Source organism: Microcebus murinus, chromosome 1, assembly GCF_040939455.1.
Source record: "Microcebus murinus isolate Inina chromosome 1, M.murinus_Inina_mat1.0, whole genome shotgun sequence".
Lineage (NCBI taxonomy): Eukaryota > Metazoa > Chordata > Mammalia > Primates > Cheirogaleidae > Microcebus > Microcebus murinus.
Genome location: NC_134104.1, coordinates 2,278,893 through 2,298,219, shown reverse-complemented (window position 1 = coordinate 2,298,219; position 19,327 = coordinate 2,278,893). Strand labels below are relative to the sequence as shown.

Genomic DNA, 19,327 nt, shown 5'->3' with positions numbered 1-19,327 from the left:
CGGTAGGGGACTGCGAAGGCAGCAGACAGGTCTCTGGTTTTGCCTGTGACGTCATTATAAATAGAAAAGGCAAAATGTATGTTTTCTCCCAGACTTATCCTCATTCCCAGAGACCGAACAATCAGAAAGTCTCTGAGAAATATTATAAACGTATTTTCAGGGCTTTTCTTAAATTCTTTTTTACTAAGAGACATCTAATTAGACAGTGGCTTCTTTGGAAGTGGTTATTGCTTTGTATTTGATGTATCAAGAATTTGTCTTTGGATGTTTTCATAGCACTGGGCAAGAATCACTCCAGAAAAGACGGGCTTGGTGATGAGAGAGGGAGAGATGACTGCAGAGCCTTGGAGGACGCTGGGCCCCTTCTCCAGGTGGGTGGCAGGCGTTGCTTTTTATAGGATATAGATCTGCTGTGGGTGGCCAAGCCAGAGAATTAGGGTCACAACTAAGCTGTATGGCCTAAGGACCAAAGTCCTTTCTAATCCCTTCAGTCACTAATGTCACCTTCCTTAGAATGAGCTCATTGGAGACAAAGAAATTTAATTGGGATGGAATTTTGAAAAGTAATCATCCTCACTTTGAATTGCCAGGATCTGTTCTGTCCATACCACAGCACCAGCTCCAGTGACACTTTGCAATTAAAAAGTTTACTACGGCCAGGTGCCGTGGCTCACGCCTGTAATCCTAACACTCTGGGAGGCTGAGGCGGGCGATCGCTCGAGGTCAGGAGTTCAAAACCAGCCTGAGCAAGAGCAAGACCCTGTCTCTACTATAAATAGAAAGAAATTAATTGGCCAACTAATATATATAGAAAAAATTAGCCGGGCATGGTGGTACATGCCTGTAGTCCCAGCTACTAGGGAGGCTGAGGCAGGAGGATCGCTTGAGCCCAGGAGTTTGAGGTTGCTGTGAGCTAGGCTGACGCCATGGCACTCACTGTAGCCTGGGCAACAAAGCGAGACTCTGTCTCAAAAAAAAAAAGTTTACTATTTTACCAAGTATATACTGAAAGATCTAGATTAACTTAAAATGAAGCACACCCAGGTAAATGTTATTGTGTGTATTCTACTACAATTTTAAGAAGAACAACAAAAAAGGAAGAATTACTTACCCAGCTTCTCCCAAGAATAACTAGAACATGGATATGTCAGAGTTGGTGCTTACACTTATGCTTGCCAAGTCTTAGCATATGCTTGTTTAGACTGTTCTGTTGCCAAATACTTCCAAAATCCCATCCCAGTGGGTTTTCTCTCTCTAGTAGGTGTGAATTTCCAAGTTAGGCAGTGTGGTTTTGCTGCAGACTGACTTTTCATTTCTCTCTGTGCGTAGTTTGACTATAAAGCTGTTGCCGATCGACTCCTGGAAATTACCAACAGGAAAAACATCCCTCCTTTCAACAGGAAGCGTCTCTCCAAACTAATCAAAAAGTCAGTGACTGGGTGAGAGGGTTCCTTTGATTTTCATTCGTGTCCAAGTCCAACCCTTTTATTTATCTCACTGTGTAGGACTAGCTGTCTGTGTGCTCACCTTTTTGTGTGTGTGTTTGTTCTTTGATGTGTTTATTCATAGCAGTGTAGCAGACTAACATACACTGCAGGGTTGAATGGAAACAGCTGCCCCACCCCCAAGTTCCAGTCTTCCAATGCAGCCATACTTGTCTCTCGGCTACTTTACGATGATGTACAGAGTCTGTTAATGTCTAACATTAACAGATTGAGAAGCTGTGATGTCAGTCTGCTGTTTGAGTGTCGCCTTTTGGTGCTGTTGAGATAGACGGGGGCTAGGTTATTATCTCTTGCCCTCCCCAGCACGGTTATGCCAAAAGTTCTAGTTGATGCACAGTCGGTGCAGGGGTGGTCATGACTAATGACGTGGTGACATGCAGTTTGCTGCGGAGCCTCACGGCACATGGTGGCTAATGGCAGATAACACCCTGTCTGTCTTAAGAAAAGCTCTAGAAGGTAGCTTCCTTGCTCCGCCCTTTGACAGCTGGGTTAACAGGGTATAGGGAGGGCAGCTGGCTGAGGTCACTGCTGTCAGGTATTGGGGCAGGACTTGCCCCCCGAGTGTTCTGCTCCTATACCTCCCTGCACTTCAGCACTTCTCTGTTCTGGTCCACCAAAACTGTGCAAAGCCAAACACTGCTTGGCCTTTTCCCACTGGAGATTTGAATATAAGCTGAGCTCTAAACTATTTCTGCCTTTAGAAACAAGTAAGGAAAATTTAACTTCCTAGTTTTGTTTAGGTGTCCGGGACAGATCCTTCAGCCTGCCATGTTCTTGGTGACACTGATGATCATTGAGGGCTACCTGTTCTTGAGTGTTTGCTTGGGAATCACACCACCTTTCCTTAGCAGAATTTCCTCTCTAGCCTCCCCTCCTGGAGGAAAAAGAAAGTGAATTATTAAGTGAACATTAAATTAAATATTTAGATATCACTTGTGTGTGTGTGTGTGTGTGTATAAATATATATATACAGAAGACAGAAAGAAGGGTTTTTTTTTTAATGAACTTTTGTTTTCTTTTTCAGATTCCAAGATCTCTCTGAAGGTAAGGAAAGTCAGAGGATTACAATTCATGATGTTCTTACAAGAATACGGACCCCACTGAGGGCAGTAATGCCAAATAGCGAAAGGCAGGCTTGTAGGACCTCTATCTCATAAGAAATAGTAACCTCACCTACGTGCACCCAGGCATGGGCCCTTCTGGAGCCTTCCCACTGCCCCCCCCCCCAGCTCCCCTGCAAATGCCGGGGCAAAGGGGAGATTGCCCTATTATATTTGGGTGGTGTGGTGTTTTGTTTTGTTTTGTTGGTTTTTTTTTTTTTTGAGACAGAGTCTCACACTGTTGCCCAGGCTAGACTGCTGTGACGTCAGCCTAGCTCACAGCAACCTCAAACTCCTGGGCTCAAGCAATCCTCTTGCCTCAGCCTCCCGAGTAGCTGGGACTACAGGCATGTGCCACCATGCCTGGCTGACTTTTTCTATATATATTTTTAGTTGGCCGATTAATTTGTTTCTATTTTTAGTAGAAATGGGGTCTCGCTCTTGCTCAGGCAGGTCTCGAACTCCTGACCTCGAGGGATCCTCCCGCCTCAGCCTCCCAGAGTGCTAGGATGACAGACATGAGCCACCGCACCCAGCCTATTTTGGTTTTTATTGTTCTTTTAACTAGATACATTCTCAGTGATCTTTATGAAGAAACAAAGTTGATCTCTCAGGTCCCTTTCATTTGCTGTTGTGGTCAGCTCTCCCCAGAGAGAGGCTGCTGTGAGCTTGTTTAGACCTGAGCGAGTCTGGGGCTCACTGGCCTGTGTGCCCCGTGCACCGGGGCACTTGGAATCGAGAAAGCACCACAGAGCCAGGTGGACCGTGGAGACCTCCTTTGCCAAGCCCCCCAGGTAGACCTGGACAGGGCGTCTCCAGGGGTGTGTGATCCCTCGCCTTGCCTTGGGGAGAAATCCACAACACTTTTTCAAGTCTGTAATTCCTGTACCGGCAGCTTTCAGGCTTGGGCTGGACAAGTGGTGAGGAACGGTGGTGAGGAGGCAGAAGTCAGGGCTTAGCATCTGGCCTGGGCGAGGCGGGAGGCCCAGCTCTTAGGCCACTGGGGCAGAGTCTTAAAAGTGTCAGGAAGCTGACGTGGTGTCACTTTGGCATCTAGCAGGCAGTATATCTCAACTTAATTTTGCTGAGGACATTTCTGCTGATGAAGATGACCAAACCCTCAGTCAAGGAAGGCATAAGAAAAAAGGCAATAAACTTGTAGAAAAGGCTGACTCGGAAAAGGAGAAAGGTAAGCTGCAAATCTTACATCAGAGAGGGCCGGAGAGGAGGCGTGACGAGGCCTTGGGCAGCAACACGCACACGAGTCTAAGGGGCTTGCCAAGCGCTCATGTCTTCATGAGTTAGCAGGGCAAAAAGCTTTGGTTTTTCATGGCTGAAAAGTAAAGACTCGTCTGAGTGTTTTGTTATTTCCTGTGGAACCACCATTCCGGCCCCACTCAACTGGAAGCTTCCACATACTCTGAAGAGCATCTTCGGGGGAAGGGGCGGAGCTTCCGAGCTGCTTTGGAGCAGTGGCTTGATGACTGCTCTGGACCTGTGGTTTCTCCGTTTTGGCCTTAAGATTAATAGAGATCCCATGGTTTGGGTTCCAGTTACATTGAACTGGACAGGTTTCCAGTCGGCTGGGAATGGGGAAGAGAGGCCAGGTGACAAGAGCAGCAGGTGCATCAAGGGAACAAAAGCTGTTCTGTGGGGAAAGTCCGTCTGCCAGTCACACTGGCGCAGGACTGCCAGCGAGACTCTGTCCCACCTTGCCTTGGGTGCCTGTTCATTGGCTTTCTGTCTTTGCAGGGAACACCGTCTTTGCTGCTGAGAAAGAGGGCAGCGAAGGCAGTATTCAAAAGAGAAAAAGGAAAAAGAAGAGGAAGAACCACCCCCAGCCTGAGAACTCGGGCCCAGGCGATGAAGTCCCGTCCCTAGAACAGAATGGCGGCGGCTCGTCCAGCACCGGGGAGGAGAGCGGCTCGGAGCACGCCCCCTCCGTCTCCATGCACAACAGGAGGAAGCGGCCGAGGAAGAAGAGCCTGAGGGCCCCGGGAGAGACCTCAGCAGTGTCACCTCTGGAGGACCTGGCCCAGAGCGGCCTGAGCAGTGGACAGCCTCAGGCACCTGCCACCAGAGGTTCCCCGACAGACGGAGCCCAAGTCCCGAAAAGGAAGCGGAAACTCGGCACTCCCCCAGTCAGTGGCAGTGGCCTGACCACGCTGGCCTGGCCCCCGGTGCAGAAGGAAAGCCCCCCCACAGGCCCGGCGGAGGCGGGAGGCAGCCAGGCCAGCCTGCCCCAGTGTGCGAGGCTGCAGAAGAAAAAGGCAGAGCCCAGCAACTGCGACCTCTATGACCTGTCCAGCCAGAAAACAGCAATCTTAAAAAAGAGGAAGAAAATGAAAGAGATGTCGAACTTGGTAGAACACAATGGAGTGTTGGAACCCACAGTCAGGCCGAGCTCAGCTCTGGTAAGGCGGGACGGGCCCCAGGCAGGTGGCCACAGCTCTGGGACAGGCGTGTTTGGGGGCTCCACTGCCTCCTGCGAGGGTGGGGTGGGGCAGTGGTCAGGCCTCTGGCCTGGGCAGAGTTAGAGTAGGTTGTGGTTTGTAACAACCTTCACTGACAGGTAAATGACAGACAGCTGGTCTCGGTGGCCAAGTTCAAGTCCTCCAAAACCCTCACTCCCCTCAGCCACATACTCAGAGGTCAGGGAAGGCTCAGCATCGAGCTGGGACAGTTACCCCTCGCGCAAGAGGTCCTCCCACCTCAGCCTCCCGAGTAGCTGGGACTACAGGCATGTGCCACCGTGCCCAGCCAATTTTTTCTGTATATTTTTAGTCGTCCATATTTTTATATTTTTAATAGAGACAAGGTCTCACTTTTGCTCAGGCTGGTCTCTCGAACTTCTGATCTCAAGCGATCCTCCCGCCTCGGCTTCTCAGAGTGTTAGGATTACAGGCGTGAGCCACTGCGCCGGCCCATGAAAAGACTTCCCGTCTGCTTGGGTCTCTAAAGCCAGATACAAATGAGGACCTGGGCTCTTGGCCTGCTGTTGACACATCTCTGGATGCGGTGTGCTGTCTACCACAGCAGGGTCTGTGGCATTGGGCCACGCCCGCTGGTGTGTGCACTGTCCCGCTGTTCCCACTCCGCAGCACAGAGCTGGGTAGTGGTGGCAGACCTTACGGCCACTCTTTGGGCCTTTACAGAAACAGTGTGCCAACCCAGGTTCAGAACTCGCATTCACACATGCTGCTCTGCCAGGGTTAGGACATCAGGGCCTATGATTAAGGCGACTTGTGTAGACTTGGTGAAGTGCTGGCTTGAGGCCTTTCTGACAGTGTCGCTAAGTGGTTACGTGAGTTAGACTTATGGTCAGGAACAAGTCTGAGCTGGCAAAACAGCACTAAGCTGCGCCGCAGGAGGTCGACGTCTGGTCTTGGGTCTTCCCTGGCTAGCAGGGCGCTGCCGCCCCTCCTGCTCTGGGCAGTCTATTGTAGAGAGGATTGGGACAGTGGCTAAATCGGTCCCAGGGTCAGTGGAGGTTTCCCATCCCGAGGGAGGCGCTGTCTACCTGACATCTCTCCTGGCGCAGGGGAGGAGCAGAAGAGAAGGCTCCTGGAGCCGTCCTTCCCTTGGGGCAGCCATCTGGAGCCTGCCCACGCCAGCAGGTCGGCTGCGCTCACTGGCCTCCGGGACACCTGAGACCCCAGAGCTAGACCCAGGTCTTTGCTGTGGGTGGTTGTAGCTGCACTTGTCCCATGCATGTCCTGCACCTGCCTGTAAGGGGCTGTAGAGCCCGCCTGGATGTCACTCACCCTCCGTGTGCAAGGCTGCCAGCCAATAGTGAGGTCTCTAATCACAAACGAGAAAGTAAGGGAGCACAAATGCTCAGAATGTTGGCACAAGTGTGAAGACGAAGCCACGGTGGCGTGGCAGGGAAGTGGTCGTTTGTGTGTCGCTCTGCTAAGTGGAAGGGCCCTTTGCAAACCCAGCGCAGGAAGCCGTGGGCTGTGGGGTCCGAGCTGGTGAGTCGCGTCTGCTGCCTGTGGCTCTGCTGCCGCACTGTCCTTTGTCACTCCTTTGTGTGCATGGGCTGCCACCGAGGCTCTGTCGTGCAACGGCTTCTTGCCCCTTGCTCCTGCAGGGAGTCAGTGGGACTGTCGGCCCCTTGAAGAAGAAGCAGCTGAGGACAGAGAATGACTTTGTGAAGTTTGACACCCCCTTCCTACCCAAGCCCCTGTTCGTCAGAAAAGCCAAGAGCAACACTGCCACCTGCTCTCCAGGTCCTGCCGTCCAGGTACATGCCTTCCCCAGAGTGGCGCAGCCCATCCCCCCACAGGGCACAGAGATGTGGGTGCCGGGCCTGGGCCCACCCTGGCCTCCCTGAGCCCAGAGCATGCGCAGCTGGCCTCAGAGCCTGTCCACAGGGGCAGGGCTGTTACAGGAGCCCAGGTTGGCTCTGCAACCCAGTCCTTAACCCTGGTGACAGCGTAGTGTTCTGCTGGCATGGGCCCCTCCCCAGGGATCACAGTCCGGGTGCTTTGAGCTGCGGTTGATGGCACACATTCCACTCATGAAACATTTCTGGTGTTAAAGCAAAAGTGGTTGTAAGGTAGGAATGGGGGACTCACACAGAAATAATGGGGAAGGAATTTGAGGAAGTGTCTCATGATACAAAATGGATCGGCTTTTAGGAATTTTTCAAATGGGAAAGAAGGTAATTTTTTTTTGAGACAGAGTCTCACTCTGCCCAGGCTAGGGTGCCATGGCGTCAGCCTAGCTCAGAGCAACCTCAGACTCCTGGGCTCAAGCGATCCTCCTGCCTCAGCCTCCTGAGTAGCTGGGATCACAGGCATACACCACCATACTCGGCTAATTTTTTCTATATATTTATAGGTGGCCAATTAATTTCTTTCTATTTTTAATAGAGATGGGGTCTCGCTCTTGCTCAGGCTGGTCTCAAACTCCTGGCCTCAGTTGATCTACCCGCCTCCGCCTCCCAAAGTACTAGGATTACAGGTGTGAGCCACTGCGCCTGGCCTAGAACATAGTTAATTTTGATGCACTCTTGGAATATATGGATAATTGGGACTCCTTTGCACAAAAAGTTGGAGAGTTTAAATTCTTTACCCATGGAAGTTAGATTCCATCATTGGTATGATCAATTTCATGTAATCTTCAAGTTAAAACTTAGAAACCATGGGACAAAATGAATGAGGAGTTACTGACTCTCTTACAGTTTTTTGGCGGCGAACTTTTTCCAGTGTAGAAGGTTTCAGACAGCCGTATTTTGTTTGCTGTCTTCACTGTGGCCCGTGACGAAGCGGCAGCTGCAGCATGGCGCTAGGGGTGCTGCCCCTCACGGGCGGGGAGACAGGCATGCTGTGCAAAGGCTGTGTGACAGCTGCGGCCCGGGGAAGTGTGGTGGCACGGGCTCGACAAAGACCCAGGACTGGGCCGCAGTGTGGGACCAGCCCACTGTCCCTTTTGGCCCTCTGACCTGTGTCCCGGTCAGTAAGCGTTCAGTGCTCCCTCCAGGGCACGCTCTTCAGAAAACTCCCTAAAGGAGACCGAGCAGTTCCTTTTATGTTACTCCTTTTGTTTTTTCTGTAGCTAAACAAGACACCGTCCAGCTCCAAGAAAGTCACCTTTGGGTTGAACAGGAACATGACTGCAGGTGAGCGAAGACCTGCTTCTGGAGGCCTTTCCCCAGGAGCACAGGCCCGGCCTCGTGGGACAGCGACAGTTCCCGAGGGAGGCAGGGGGCTGGGGGGGTCCTGGGGCCGTGAGGCCAAGGGCTTCTCTCCCCGCCAGTGTCTGAGTCAGAAGCGAGCGCCCAGCAGTGTGTCCCGCGTCCTTGCGGAGCTGTGGGTGGGGGCCAGAGAGATTTCCTGGAACCCCTTGGGAGGCTACCTGGTGAGACGTGGTCAGAAAAGACATTTCCCAGCCGCCCTCCTGAATACAGAAAGCCGTCGCGCAGGGGCTGCTGGAGAGCCTGAGGTCCCTTAGCTGTGCTGCCTCTTCACCAAAATTCAGAACCACCTGCCTCCGGGAGGAGGGGGAAGAGGAGGGACAGCCCTATCTTGCTACTTTCCATACTGGTGCTATCCATTTATTTTTTCAAAAGAAACCAGAGTTTTCAAAAACATTATGGATTTAAGGCCTGATGCTTCTTGGGGACCACAGTAATGGAGGGGCTCTGGGAGGACCTGGGGTGCTCGCCTCAGCCTTGTCCTTAGCACTGGGGGTGCGGGAGGGGTGAATCCTCCCGGGAAGGGCTCCTTGCCGCTCTGCACGCCACCGGTGAGCCCGGCGCAGCTGCCTGGGTCCTGATGCCCGCCAGCAGCCCTGCCCCACCTGGCCTGCTGGGGCTTCCCCAGTCCACAGGGGCCGGGGCTTGTCCTCCAGAAGAACCAGGACACGCCTGGGAAGCCCCACGGTTGCTGGGGTCTCGAGATGGCATCACCCTGCCCCAAGCCAGGGAGGGAGTGTCAAGCCCCGAAGCAGGACACCCCTACATGGCTAGAAGGGACAGAGGTCACACCCAATTAACAGGACGTTTTACTCTCATTTGGAACAGAATTCAAGAAGACAGACAAGAGTCTCTTGGTCAGCCCCACGGGCCCCTCCCGAGTGGCCTTCAATCCCGAGCAGAAGCCCCTGCACGGAGTGCTGAAGACACCCCCCAGCTCGCCTGCCAGCACTCCCCAGGTGACCAAGAAGCCGCTGGCCGCCACTCCAAAGAGGAGGCCGACTGCTGTGGATTTCTTCTGAGGACAGTAGCAGAGTCTCTTTTTAAAGACTGCTTTTGTACAGAATATTCTATAAATTATAACTTTAAGAACCTAGGGCCTTTTTATCATTTTATAAGTCCCTATAACTGGTGTACACGAGGTTCTGAACGTGAGCTGCTGTTTACTCGTCCCTTCCACCGGGGGCCACAGGTTCTCCGTGGAATTTTTCGCTACAGACATTGTGCTTAAGGTCTCCGGGATTCCACATTTTGGGGTAACTTCAGTAATTCCCATCAGTGTAGGAACTGAGATCTTGTATGAAGCTGAGGAGAGCACACTAATCTACAACTTTCAATAAATTGATTAGCATAATTAAAGTGTGGAATTACACTTCCTAGTCAGCTGTCAGTTCATGCAGAACTTTGTTACAACCGTGTTTGCCGTGCTGGGTTGGTTTTCTGGTTATTTCTAGTCTAACAGTCTGTTTTCTTTTCAAGCGTGTAGGGCTTCACCCCGTGTCCTGTGGGTATTTGGCAGTTTACCGGTAAGGATGATTCTGGGAACAGAATCGGCAATACCATAATTTTCTACGTGTACTCAACTGGGGGAGTGGACAGGCAGGGGAGAAGAGACTCTTGCCCTGGGGGCTTCTCTCTTCCACTCTCACCTGTTCCTTCCCTGTTCTCCTACCTCTACGGCAAGCCCAAAGTGTCTTCTGGGGGCCAGCACCCCCCTTGGCTCTTACCCGGGGCTCACCCCTGCACCGAGCCCCTCTACTACGGTCTGCAGTGTTTTTGCATCGAGCACACTCGTTCTTCCAGGCTCCTGGGCTCCAGTTTCTCTTTATATGTCAGTGTCTGAGCTGAGGAGCTAAATGATTGACGTCCCCAAAGCAGCTTTTCCATCCTGGGTTAGAATCCTTTCCTTAGAGGCGTGGCCACGGTGTCTGAAACCTAAGCCTTGCTGAGAGCAGAAGCCGCAGCCTGGAAGAACCATGCATGTGTATTTGTCCACAATGACCTTTAGTCTAAAATATGGGAGTTTCCACTCACTGATTTTTATATGGTTCTTCTAATCTAAGTTAATTACAGAAACTGGGATGGAAGGCGCCCAGACTTTAGTCGGAGAAACAGATATGTGACTTTCTCAGAGCAGTGCTCACTCAATAATTGATCTGCACCTTTTGCCTGAGAGATGGAGAAGATGCAGACTCGGAACCAAGTGGCACTTGAAGGAAGCCACGGGGTCAGGCTCTTTCCCCGTGGCTCACACAGTTATAGATTCTAAACAGAAGGAAGTCGTGAAGTGGGTAGCTTTGGCTGACCAGTGCCCTTTGCTCTCCCAGCCAGCCCACTCTCTGCTCAGGGGAATCTTGGGCCTGGAAGTGAAAGCCACCCTCATCCCATCACGCCCCACCCTATGCAGAAACCTCAAATTTTCACTAAGCCCTGGGCCAGTGCCCTTTTCTGCTACTCCCAAACGGGACCCCAAGTTGCTTCTGTGGTCCCAGCCGTGGCTTTGGACGGCAGAGAGGCCCACTGGGATCGCAGAGCTGCACTGATTGGACTTTGATTTCATTGATTCACGGAAGCAAAGGTGGGCTCCATCTGGAGACCCAAACTGGCTTGGCGTTGGGCGGATTCACTTGTTGATGAAGGCCCTGATGAGAAGGAAGTGTTGACTTTGTTCTTTGCCTACTCTGATAACATTTTGTCCTGCTTAGCCATGGGAAAAGACATAGTTAACATCGTGCTGTTAAATAGTCCCTGTAACGAGAAGTCTTACGTACAGCATAACTTCGTTATGGTGGTTGCATGGTTTTTAGTGTGCTGCATTTGATATAATACATAAAATCACGTTCAAAACCAAAACTGACATAACAAAAGGTCTGGATTTAAGTGAGCAAATATTTTTAACTTTTTTGTTTAAAAAAAAAAAAAGTTTCATTATCCTTAGTCAAACTATTTTTCTAAAAATTTTTATTTCAGCTTTAAAGATGAGTCATAAGGTCAAATGGGCCATATAAGCCAGCAGTGTTGAGATGTCTTAGCAAGACACTTTAGGGCAAACATGGCACATTTGTTCTACAAGCTACTGCGGAAACATTTCTTCATAGCACTTCTGTATCGTGTCTGTCCTGAGGTGCCACTGGACGTCTTACAAAAGCACCTCCTGTCAAAGTCAAGCCTGTGGGGTGGCGTCCGGGAGGGACAGTGTGCATCCGTGATTCTGTGTGTCCTCCAAATCTGTCCTGGTGACCCCTTTTTATGGGTAGGTCAAATAGGTTTACAGTGGTTTATTTTTAATGCCTAAGTTTTGGCAACAGAAAGAAAACTTTTTAAAAATTTTCATTAATATATATATACACAAGAATATGTCACAAAGAAAATGTGTTGAGAATACCAGTTTTCTATTTGATGCATGTTATTTTCCTAAATAAAATTGCCAAGGGGACTTGGAAGTCCAGAAAAGAAAATAATTTAAACAAACGCTGGTGATCTTGAATAATGGTGTTTTGTAAAATGATGATCTCGTCCTTCTCCGTAGTCTGGTCAATTTTGTACGATTAGGTATCAGACTTTTATTACCCTTTCTAACTTTTACTGAACTGAAAGCACAAAGCATAAAGAAAATCTGGAAACAATTGTTAGTATTGGAAAGAAAATGAAATTGTGAGTCTGTCTTTAATTTTTGTTTGTGTTTCCTCTGAATTTGCCTGACTGTCCTGGCAAGGACTTTGTTTACAAGCAAACCGTGCTAGTGTCTGCAGGGTCTGTCAGTACCCGTCAAAGCCAAGTCCATTAAAGATCCACGTCTTTGCTCTCAGATTTGTGTTTGTGTTGACTTTCAGTAAGCATCAAAATATACCTCTTTGGGAGCTATTATAACACAGCAGGAATTGAAAGATGGCGTTTTTGTGTTTGAAAACACGACTTGAGGTACCTGTTTTCATATCTCTGCTACCCAGAGTCCATGGCGGGTTGCCCAGCGAGTCTTCTCTGAATGGAGCAGAAGAGTGCCGCATGCACAAGGACAGGGAGGCACAGAAACTGCCCCGAGGGCACCCGGATTGCAAAGCAGCCGCAATAAATATGTCCAAAGAACTAGAGGAAACCATCTTTGAAGAAATAAAGGATAGGCCGGGCTCGGTGGCTCACGCCTGTAATCCTAGCACTCTGGGAGGCCGAGGCGGGCGGATTGCTCGAGGTCAGGAGTTTGAAACCAGCCTGAGCAAGAGCGAGACCCTGACTCTACCATAAATAGAAAGAAATTAATTGGCCAACTAATATATAGAGAAAAAATTAGCCGGGCATGGTGGCTAACGCCTGTAGTCCCAGCTACTCGGGAGGCTGAGGCAGCAGGATTGCTTGAGCCCAGGAGTTTGAGGTTGCTGTGAGCTAGGCTGATGCCATGGCACTCACTCTAGCCTAGGCAACAAAGCGAGACTCTGTCTCAAGAAAAAAAAAAAAAAATGATATAACGACTGTCTCATCAGATAATACTGATAGAGATTTTTTTTTCTTTTTTTTTTTTTTGAGATAGAATCTTACTCTTATCACCTGGGCTAGAGTGCTGTGGCGTCAGCCTAGCTCACAGCAACCTCAAACTCCTGGGCTCAAGCGATCCTCCTGCCTCAGCCTCCCGAGTAGCTGGGACTACCGGCATGCGCCACCATGCCCGGCTAATTTTTTCTATATATTTTTACTTGTCCAACTAATTTCTTTCTAATTTTCGTAGAGATAGAGTCTCGCTCCTCACTCTTGCTCGGGCTGGTTTTAAACTCCTGACTTTGACCGATCCTCCCGCCTTGGCCTCCCAGAGTACTAGGATTATAGGCGTGAGCCACCACGCCCGGCCGAGATTTAAAAAAAAAAAAAAGACCAAAGAGAAATTCTAGTGTTGAAAAGCACAGTTAAGTGAAATGAAAATTTAACTCTAGTGAATTTTTTGTTATTGTAGATTTGAGGCGGCTGAGGAAAGAATCATCAAACTTAAAGATAGAGTAATCAAAGTTATGTGGTCTAAAAAACAGGAAAGATTAAGAAAAGTGAACAGAGCCTCAGAGAGGCGGGACGCCATCCAGTGCACCCACATACACATGAGGGGAATACGGGAGAGAGGAGGAGAGGAAATACTCAAAAACACCAACCGCACACAGGTGTGCGATTCAGTGGCGTGCGATGTACTCACAAGGAGCAACTGCCACCTGCATCTACTTCCACACATTGCCATCATCACCCCAAGGAAAGACCCTGTTGAGCGATCAGTTCCCATACCCGGTCCTCCCAGCTCGTGGCAGCCACGCGCCGCTCTGTGTGTCGGTGGGTACACCTGTTCTAGATATGCACTGGGGCAACTGGACACTGTGGATTACGCTTTGCCAGATGTCGGTCTTGACACCCCGCTGGGAGAGCGAGGTTCCCGAGGAGAGGGTGCGCCCGGCAGGGGGTGTGCGCTGCTCCTAGAAGGTATTTTCCCCGCAGCACCTGCGGCTGCCCTGCCCGCCCCTCCCTCTGGCCACCTCCCACGGAACTGAGGGCGAGGAAGGGAAATGCCCTTCTTGGCTAACTGTCGGTGCCCCTGGACAGGGGACTTGGCTCTGGAGCAGAAGCCTGTCTCTCTGGCCCCCACACAGGCGCTGGCACCCTGGGGGGGTACGTGGCGTCCCCCAGGGACCTTCTGCCAGGCTCTGCACTTTGCAGATGTCACTGTCTGCTCTGCACAGCTTCCGGGACGGTGAGTCCTGCGATTGGTTTTGTTCACAGACAGGGAAACCGAGGCTCAGAGAAGGGAGGCGTCTTGCCCGGGGGCTCAGCTTGTAAGTGCCCGAGCTGGCGTCCGCCCCAGGCCGGCCAGACTGCAGAGCCCCCGCCCCACCCCCACCCGGGGCTGCCGCTCTGCCCCTCACGCTGCGGTCCTGGGCCAGCAGCAGGACGGCACTCGGAGCTGGCTGGGAATGTAAGATGACCACCCAGGCCCGCTGAGTCAACACCCGTTTCACCGACTTCCCCGGGGGACTGGGGACACTTGCACAAGTCGGGAAAGCGCTGGTGGGAAGACCTGCAGCGTTTAGCACCGTGCTTGCAACCCAGGATGGCCCTCAGTGACGCGGCTGAGCTGACTCGGGCCCGTCAAAACCTACAGACGCAAAGGGGTTTTCTTCCGCTGCATCCCTGAGGTCCCGGCTGGAGAATCTGCCCGAGACTGCTCGGCCTCAGCTCTCTCGCAGCAGGTGAGTTTCTGAGCACACAGAAGAAGAGAGCGAAGAGCAGAACAAACTTCCACCGGCCCTCACGAGCTCACGTTAACAGTTTGCTGCATGTTTGTTTACCTGTTTTGTTTTTTTTTAAAAAAAAAAAAGAGGGTCTCACTCTGTCACCCAGGCTGGAGTGCAGTGGTGCCATCATAGATCACTGCAGCCTCAAACTCCTGGGCTCAAGCAATCCTCCTGCCTCAGCCTCCCAAGGAGCTGGGACTACAGGCATGTGCCACCACACCTGGCTAATTATCGTATTTTTTGTAGAGACCTGCAGTCACTATTACCCAGGCTGGTCTTGAGCTCCTGAGCTCAAGCGATCCTCCCATCCCAGCGTCCCAGAGTGCTGGGACTATAGGTGTGGGCCACTGCACCCAGCCTGCTTCATTTTTTTTTTTCTATGCCAAATTTAGCAGTGGGGGGTTGAATACCAACGTTAGTGACACTAATGCTAATGAGTTCTGATAACCCACTACCATCGGGCCAGCCCATTCTTTTTGACTGAACCCTCTCAAAGTAAATTATGGACAGCGTGGCATCACTGGACCCTACAGCCCAGTGGGAGCATTCTGATTGTCCTGGGGATGGCCCAGCAGAGGTTGTGGCCCTTCCACTTTGTCATGGACACCCTGGTGTGCAAAGTCCTGGGAGCCCGACACCCCTGAGGGCGCTGACGCCTCAGGCGGATGGGCCGGTTGCCACGACAAGTCCAAACTCTGCTTTCCAGCTTTCTCGGGAAGCTGGCACAGAGAGGGGGCTGTTCTCTAGGAAGGGACGATGCCTTGGCCCCGAGTCAGGACCTGAACCCAGAGAGGACAGGCTGCTCTCCCCTGAGACCCGGGCCGGGCCGGTGAGGTGCTGAGCCAGCACCCTGGGGACAGGGCGGCCCCCACGAGCTCCGTCTCCCGAGTGCCTGCTGCTTCTCAAGCACGACTTATTTGACCTGCCTCTAAGCTGTGGACGGACCAGGCATCCTCAAACTACGGCCCGCGGGCCACATGCCGGTGTTTTTACCCATTTGTGTTTTTACTTCAAAATAAGATATGTGCAGTGTGCATAGGAATTTGTTCATAGTTTTTTTTTAACTATAGTCTGGCCCTCCAACGGTCCAAGGGACAGTGAACTGGCCCCCTGTTTAAAAAGTTTGAGGACCAGCCGGGCGCGGTGGCTCACGCCTGTAATCCTAGCACTCTGGGAGGCCGAGGCGGGCGGATTGCTCGAGGTCAGGAGTTCGAAACCAGCCTGAGCAAGAGCAAGACCCCGTCTCTACTATAAATAGAAAGAAATTAATTGGCCAACTAATATATATATAAAATTAGCCGGGCATGGTGGCGCATGCCTGTAGTCCCAGCTACTCGGGAGGCTGAGGCAGGAGGATCGCTTGAGCCCAGGAGTTTGAGGTTGCTGTGAGCTAGGCTGACGCCACGGCACTCACTCTAGCCTGGGCAACAAAGTGAGACTCTGTCTCAAAAAAAAAAAAAAAAAAAAAAGTTTGAGGACCCCTGGCCTAGACCCGCTGAGGTGGGTGAGTGCCAGGGCGGCACGGCAGGCGGCAGAGAGAGCCTGGAATGGACCTTGCTGTGTTACCAGATGCCGCTTCTCTGTGAGCGCAACATAAGCCAAGCCAGAGTTTTGTTTAAAAACACAGCACCTACCCCCCACTGCTAAATTTGACTGGCTTAAAAAAAAAAAAAAATAGTAAGAAAAAGCAAAAAACACAACACTGAATGCAGGAAAGGGACCGGACGTGGGCTTGTTGTCTGAGCCTACAAACCCTGCCGAGCCAGGCCAGGCCGGAGCTGCTGTCCCTGAACGTTCTGTTACAGGCCCGGCCGGGGGTGGGGTACTCGGGAAAGGTGGGGCCCCTGCAAGGCAGAAGAACGCCCGCCCCGCCCCCGCCCAGTGCCCGGGCAGCGCGTGGGCTCGCAGTAACGGCCTTGGCCAGGCGACCAGGGACAGGCGCGGGCACTTTGATAAACAGGCGGGCGCCCCCGCCGAGTGCCCGGGCAGTGCCAGGCGCCGGGGTACAGAGGCAGCGAGGTGAGTTAAACCGGCAATACACGCAAGCCGCGAGCGCAAGCCGTGGCTAGAACTCTCGTTTTCCCGTAGACATCCAAAAGAAAAAGAAGCTGGTGAGACCGATGTTAATACCACATGTTTTTTTATTTTGTTTCAATTTTTTTTAATTATTAAATACTATTTTCTATTTCACAGGAGGCAGTTCTTAAATACTACATTTCATGTACCCCAGCACATATACCCGAAATATTACCATCTCAACATATAATCAGCATAAAAAATTACTGAGCTATGCGCAGCCCTTTCCCACAGTAAGTCTCCCAACCCGTCTTCCGCCCGTGGCCAGTGACGTCCCGCGCTCCGCAGCCTCACGCGGCCCACGGCTGAAGCTGAGGGGAAGCTGGCCTAGGGCACAAGCTGGGCTGGGGGCCCGAACCTCTTGGGAGCAGAGGCTCAGAGGTGGGCCGGGCGGCGAGGCGGGTGCAGCCGAGCGCAGGGCACAGAGGCGGGTGGGCTGGCCGGGGAGGGCCGCGGAGGCTGGGGAGGCTCTGCCTTTGTCCCGTGGTGCACTCCAGGAGCCACTGAGGAGCGTCCAGTGGCCGAGGTGGGGGCTGGTGGTCACCCCAGCGGCAGGGGAAGGGTGGACCAGCAGGATGGGGGACAGGGCGGGGAGAGGGCCGGTGGTCGAGCCCAGCAGGGAACAGAGGAGGGAGGCCGGGGAGAATGGGCAAAGAGGAGGACAGGGTGACCCCCAGAGTACGCCTGCCTCTCTCTGCCACCTCACTTTCCATCCTCACCATCTCCGGGGGGCACCTCTCCCTCCTTCCTTCCTTCCAGGAAGAGCTGGGGAGCCGGGCGCCGGCAGGCCTCTGTCCTCACCCCCAGCCCCCGTGGAGCAGGCCCGTGTGCGGCTCTCTGTGGCGGGTCCAGGGCCCCCAGAGCAGAGGCCCGGCCTCCAGGACTGTCACGCTTCAGCACCTCTGCCCTTCCCCGCCTGGTCCTCTGGGACCTGCGCCACAGAGGCCCCTCTGCCCCGAGGGAGGACCAGACAGCTGTACCCAGGGCTGAGCGGGAGGCGGCCTTTGCTCCCCAACTGGGGACCGAGGGCAGCGTAGACGGGCAGAGCCCAGGGGCGTGAGACTCCTTTATTCCAGAACTGCGGGGAAGGCAGCCGCGCCCCCTTCTCTGCAGGCTGTGCCGATAAACTTCCCTTTTGGGAAGCAGATGCACAGCGCGCCTGGACTCAGGGCAGGAGCGCGCCAGCCCATCGCGACACGATTCCACCCCGCATCTGCTCCCAGGGCTCTGAACACGTGTGCCTTTGGGCCTTTTGTTCCGAGGACTCGCTGCCTTTCTGAACCGGTCTAAAAACTGCCACAATTCTTCCCGGTGTTAGTCATTGCCTGGTGACTAAGGCTCTGCCTGCCAATCATTAAATCCTGTAATTACCTCTCAGCCTAGGTGCAGAAGAATAGGAGCTGAACACGCCCGCCACCGGCGCCGGGGACTGCCGGATTAGATTCCCCTTTGACCTGCGCCTTCTAAATCGCTCTCGCCGACCTTCATCACGCCCTGCAAGGCGGCGGGTGTGCTGCCCCCGGAAGTGGCTTCCTGTCGGTGCAAGGAGGCCTTGCCTTCTCTTGCCCACGAGCAGTTGCTGGCAGCGCTGTTTATTTTTAACACGGTGGAGCAGGCAGCTTTACCTTACGTGAAGATGTGCTGAAGTCTGCTGATGGAAACGCCACAGAGACTGGGGCCTGGGCGAGGGTGGCCGTCAGGTGTGTCCCAGGCGGCAGCCGGGACGTTCGTCTCTGAACGTGGGGGACGAGTCCCCACCCATTGCCTCCTGGGCCCTGGCTGCAGGCCCACCGCCCGTGCTAACCACGCCGCTGGTCTGCAGCTGCCCAAGCCCCAGGGCCCGCCCTGCCTGCCGACCAGCAGGGGGATGGCCCTTCTCCGCCCCTGCCCAGCTCTGGCCCCCAGAGCCGCCACCAGCCCTGCCACTTGGGGCCCAACGTCCGTGGCCCCAGAATTCACAGGTTGAAACCTAATCCCCAGCTCCCAAAACAAAATGCCTTCCTGCGGTTCTCCGACCTCTGAAGTCCCCGGGCCAGCGAGGGTTGCCGCCCAGACTTAGTCACTTTCCGCTGCACTGATCCCCCCCTTTCGAGCGGCTTTCTCAGAAGTATGAGACCTCCCTGCAGCCCCCAGGTAGCGGCAGACCCTTACACCACCCACCCGATGGCTCCCTCGCTCGGAGGATGACAAGCGGCCCCGCCACGGCTGCGGCCCAAGGACCCGCTGAGCAACCCTGTGCGCAGGACTGAGGGGCGGCCAGGGTCACCCCCGCTGGTTACACCCCTGAAATCTCCTCCCTGGGAGGGGCTCGCCCGCCGGTTTCTTGTTTTGTTGTTGTTCTTTATTTTCAATTTTTATGGGTACATAGTTATAATTTTTATAAGGCATATGTGATGTTTTGATACGGATATAGTGTGAATTAATCAAACCAGGGTAATTGGGGTATCCACCACCTCAGACATTTAACATTTCTTTGTGTTAGGAACATCCCAATTCCACTCTTTAGGTACTTGTGGGGGGTTTTCTGGAGTCAGAGACTTGCTCTGTCACCCCAGGTATAGTACAGTGGTGTCATCACAGCTCATTGCAACCTCAAACCCCCGCCTGGGCTCACGAATCCTCCTGCCTCAGCCTCCTACAGGCACACGTCATCATACCCAGCCAATTTTTCTATTTTTAGTAGAG

At 52.7% G+C, this 19,327-nt stretch overlaps 1 protein-coding gene across 2 annotated transcripts in view; it reads left to right on the top strand.

Moving 5' to 3' along the window:
* RRP1B (ribosomal RNA processing 1B) overlaps window positions 1–12,114 on the top strand; it is a 29,873-nt gene extending 17,759 nt beyond the window's left edge. Inside the window, exons 9-16 of one of the 2 annotated variants that reach the window (XM_012779084.2) lie at window positions 277–371; window positions 1,330–1,427; window positions 2,530–2,549; window positions 3,666–3,794; window positions 4,358–5,019; window positions 6,699–6,851; window positions 8,168–8,231; window positions 9,135–12,114. In XM_012779084.2, the coding sequence (XP_012634538.1) occupies window positions 277–371; window positions 1,330–1,427; window positions 2,530–2,549; window positions 3,666–3,794; window positions 4,358–5,019; window positions 6,699–6,851; window positions 8,168–8,231; window positions 9,135–9,328 (1,415 nt within the window). In that variant the 3' untranslated portion in view covers window positions 9,329–12,114. Of the gene's footprint in view, window positions 1–276; window positions 372–1,329; window positions 1,428–2,529; window positions 2,550–3,662; window positions 3,795–4,357; window positions 5,020–6,698; window positions 6,852–8,167; window positions 8,232–9,134 lie in introns of both variants that reach the window. The other variant, XM_012779083.2, reaches the window with a different exon arrangement.
* Window positions 12,115–19,327: the final 7,213 nt, after the last annotated feature.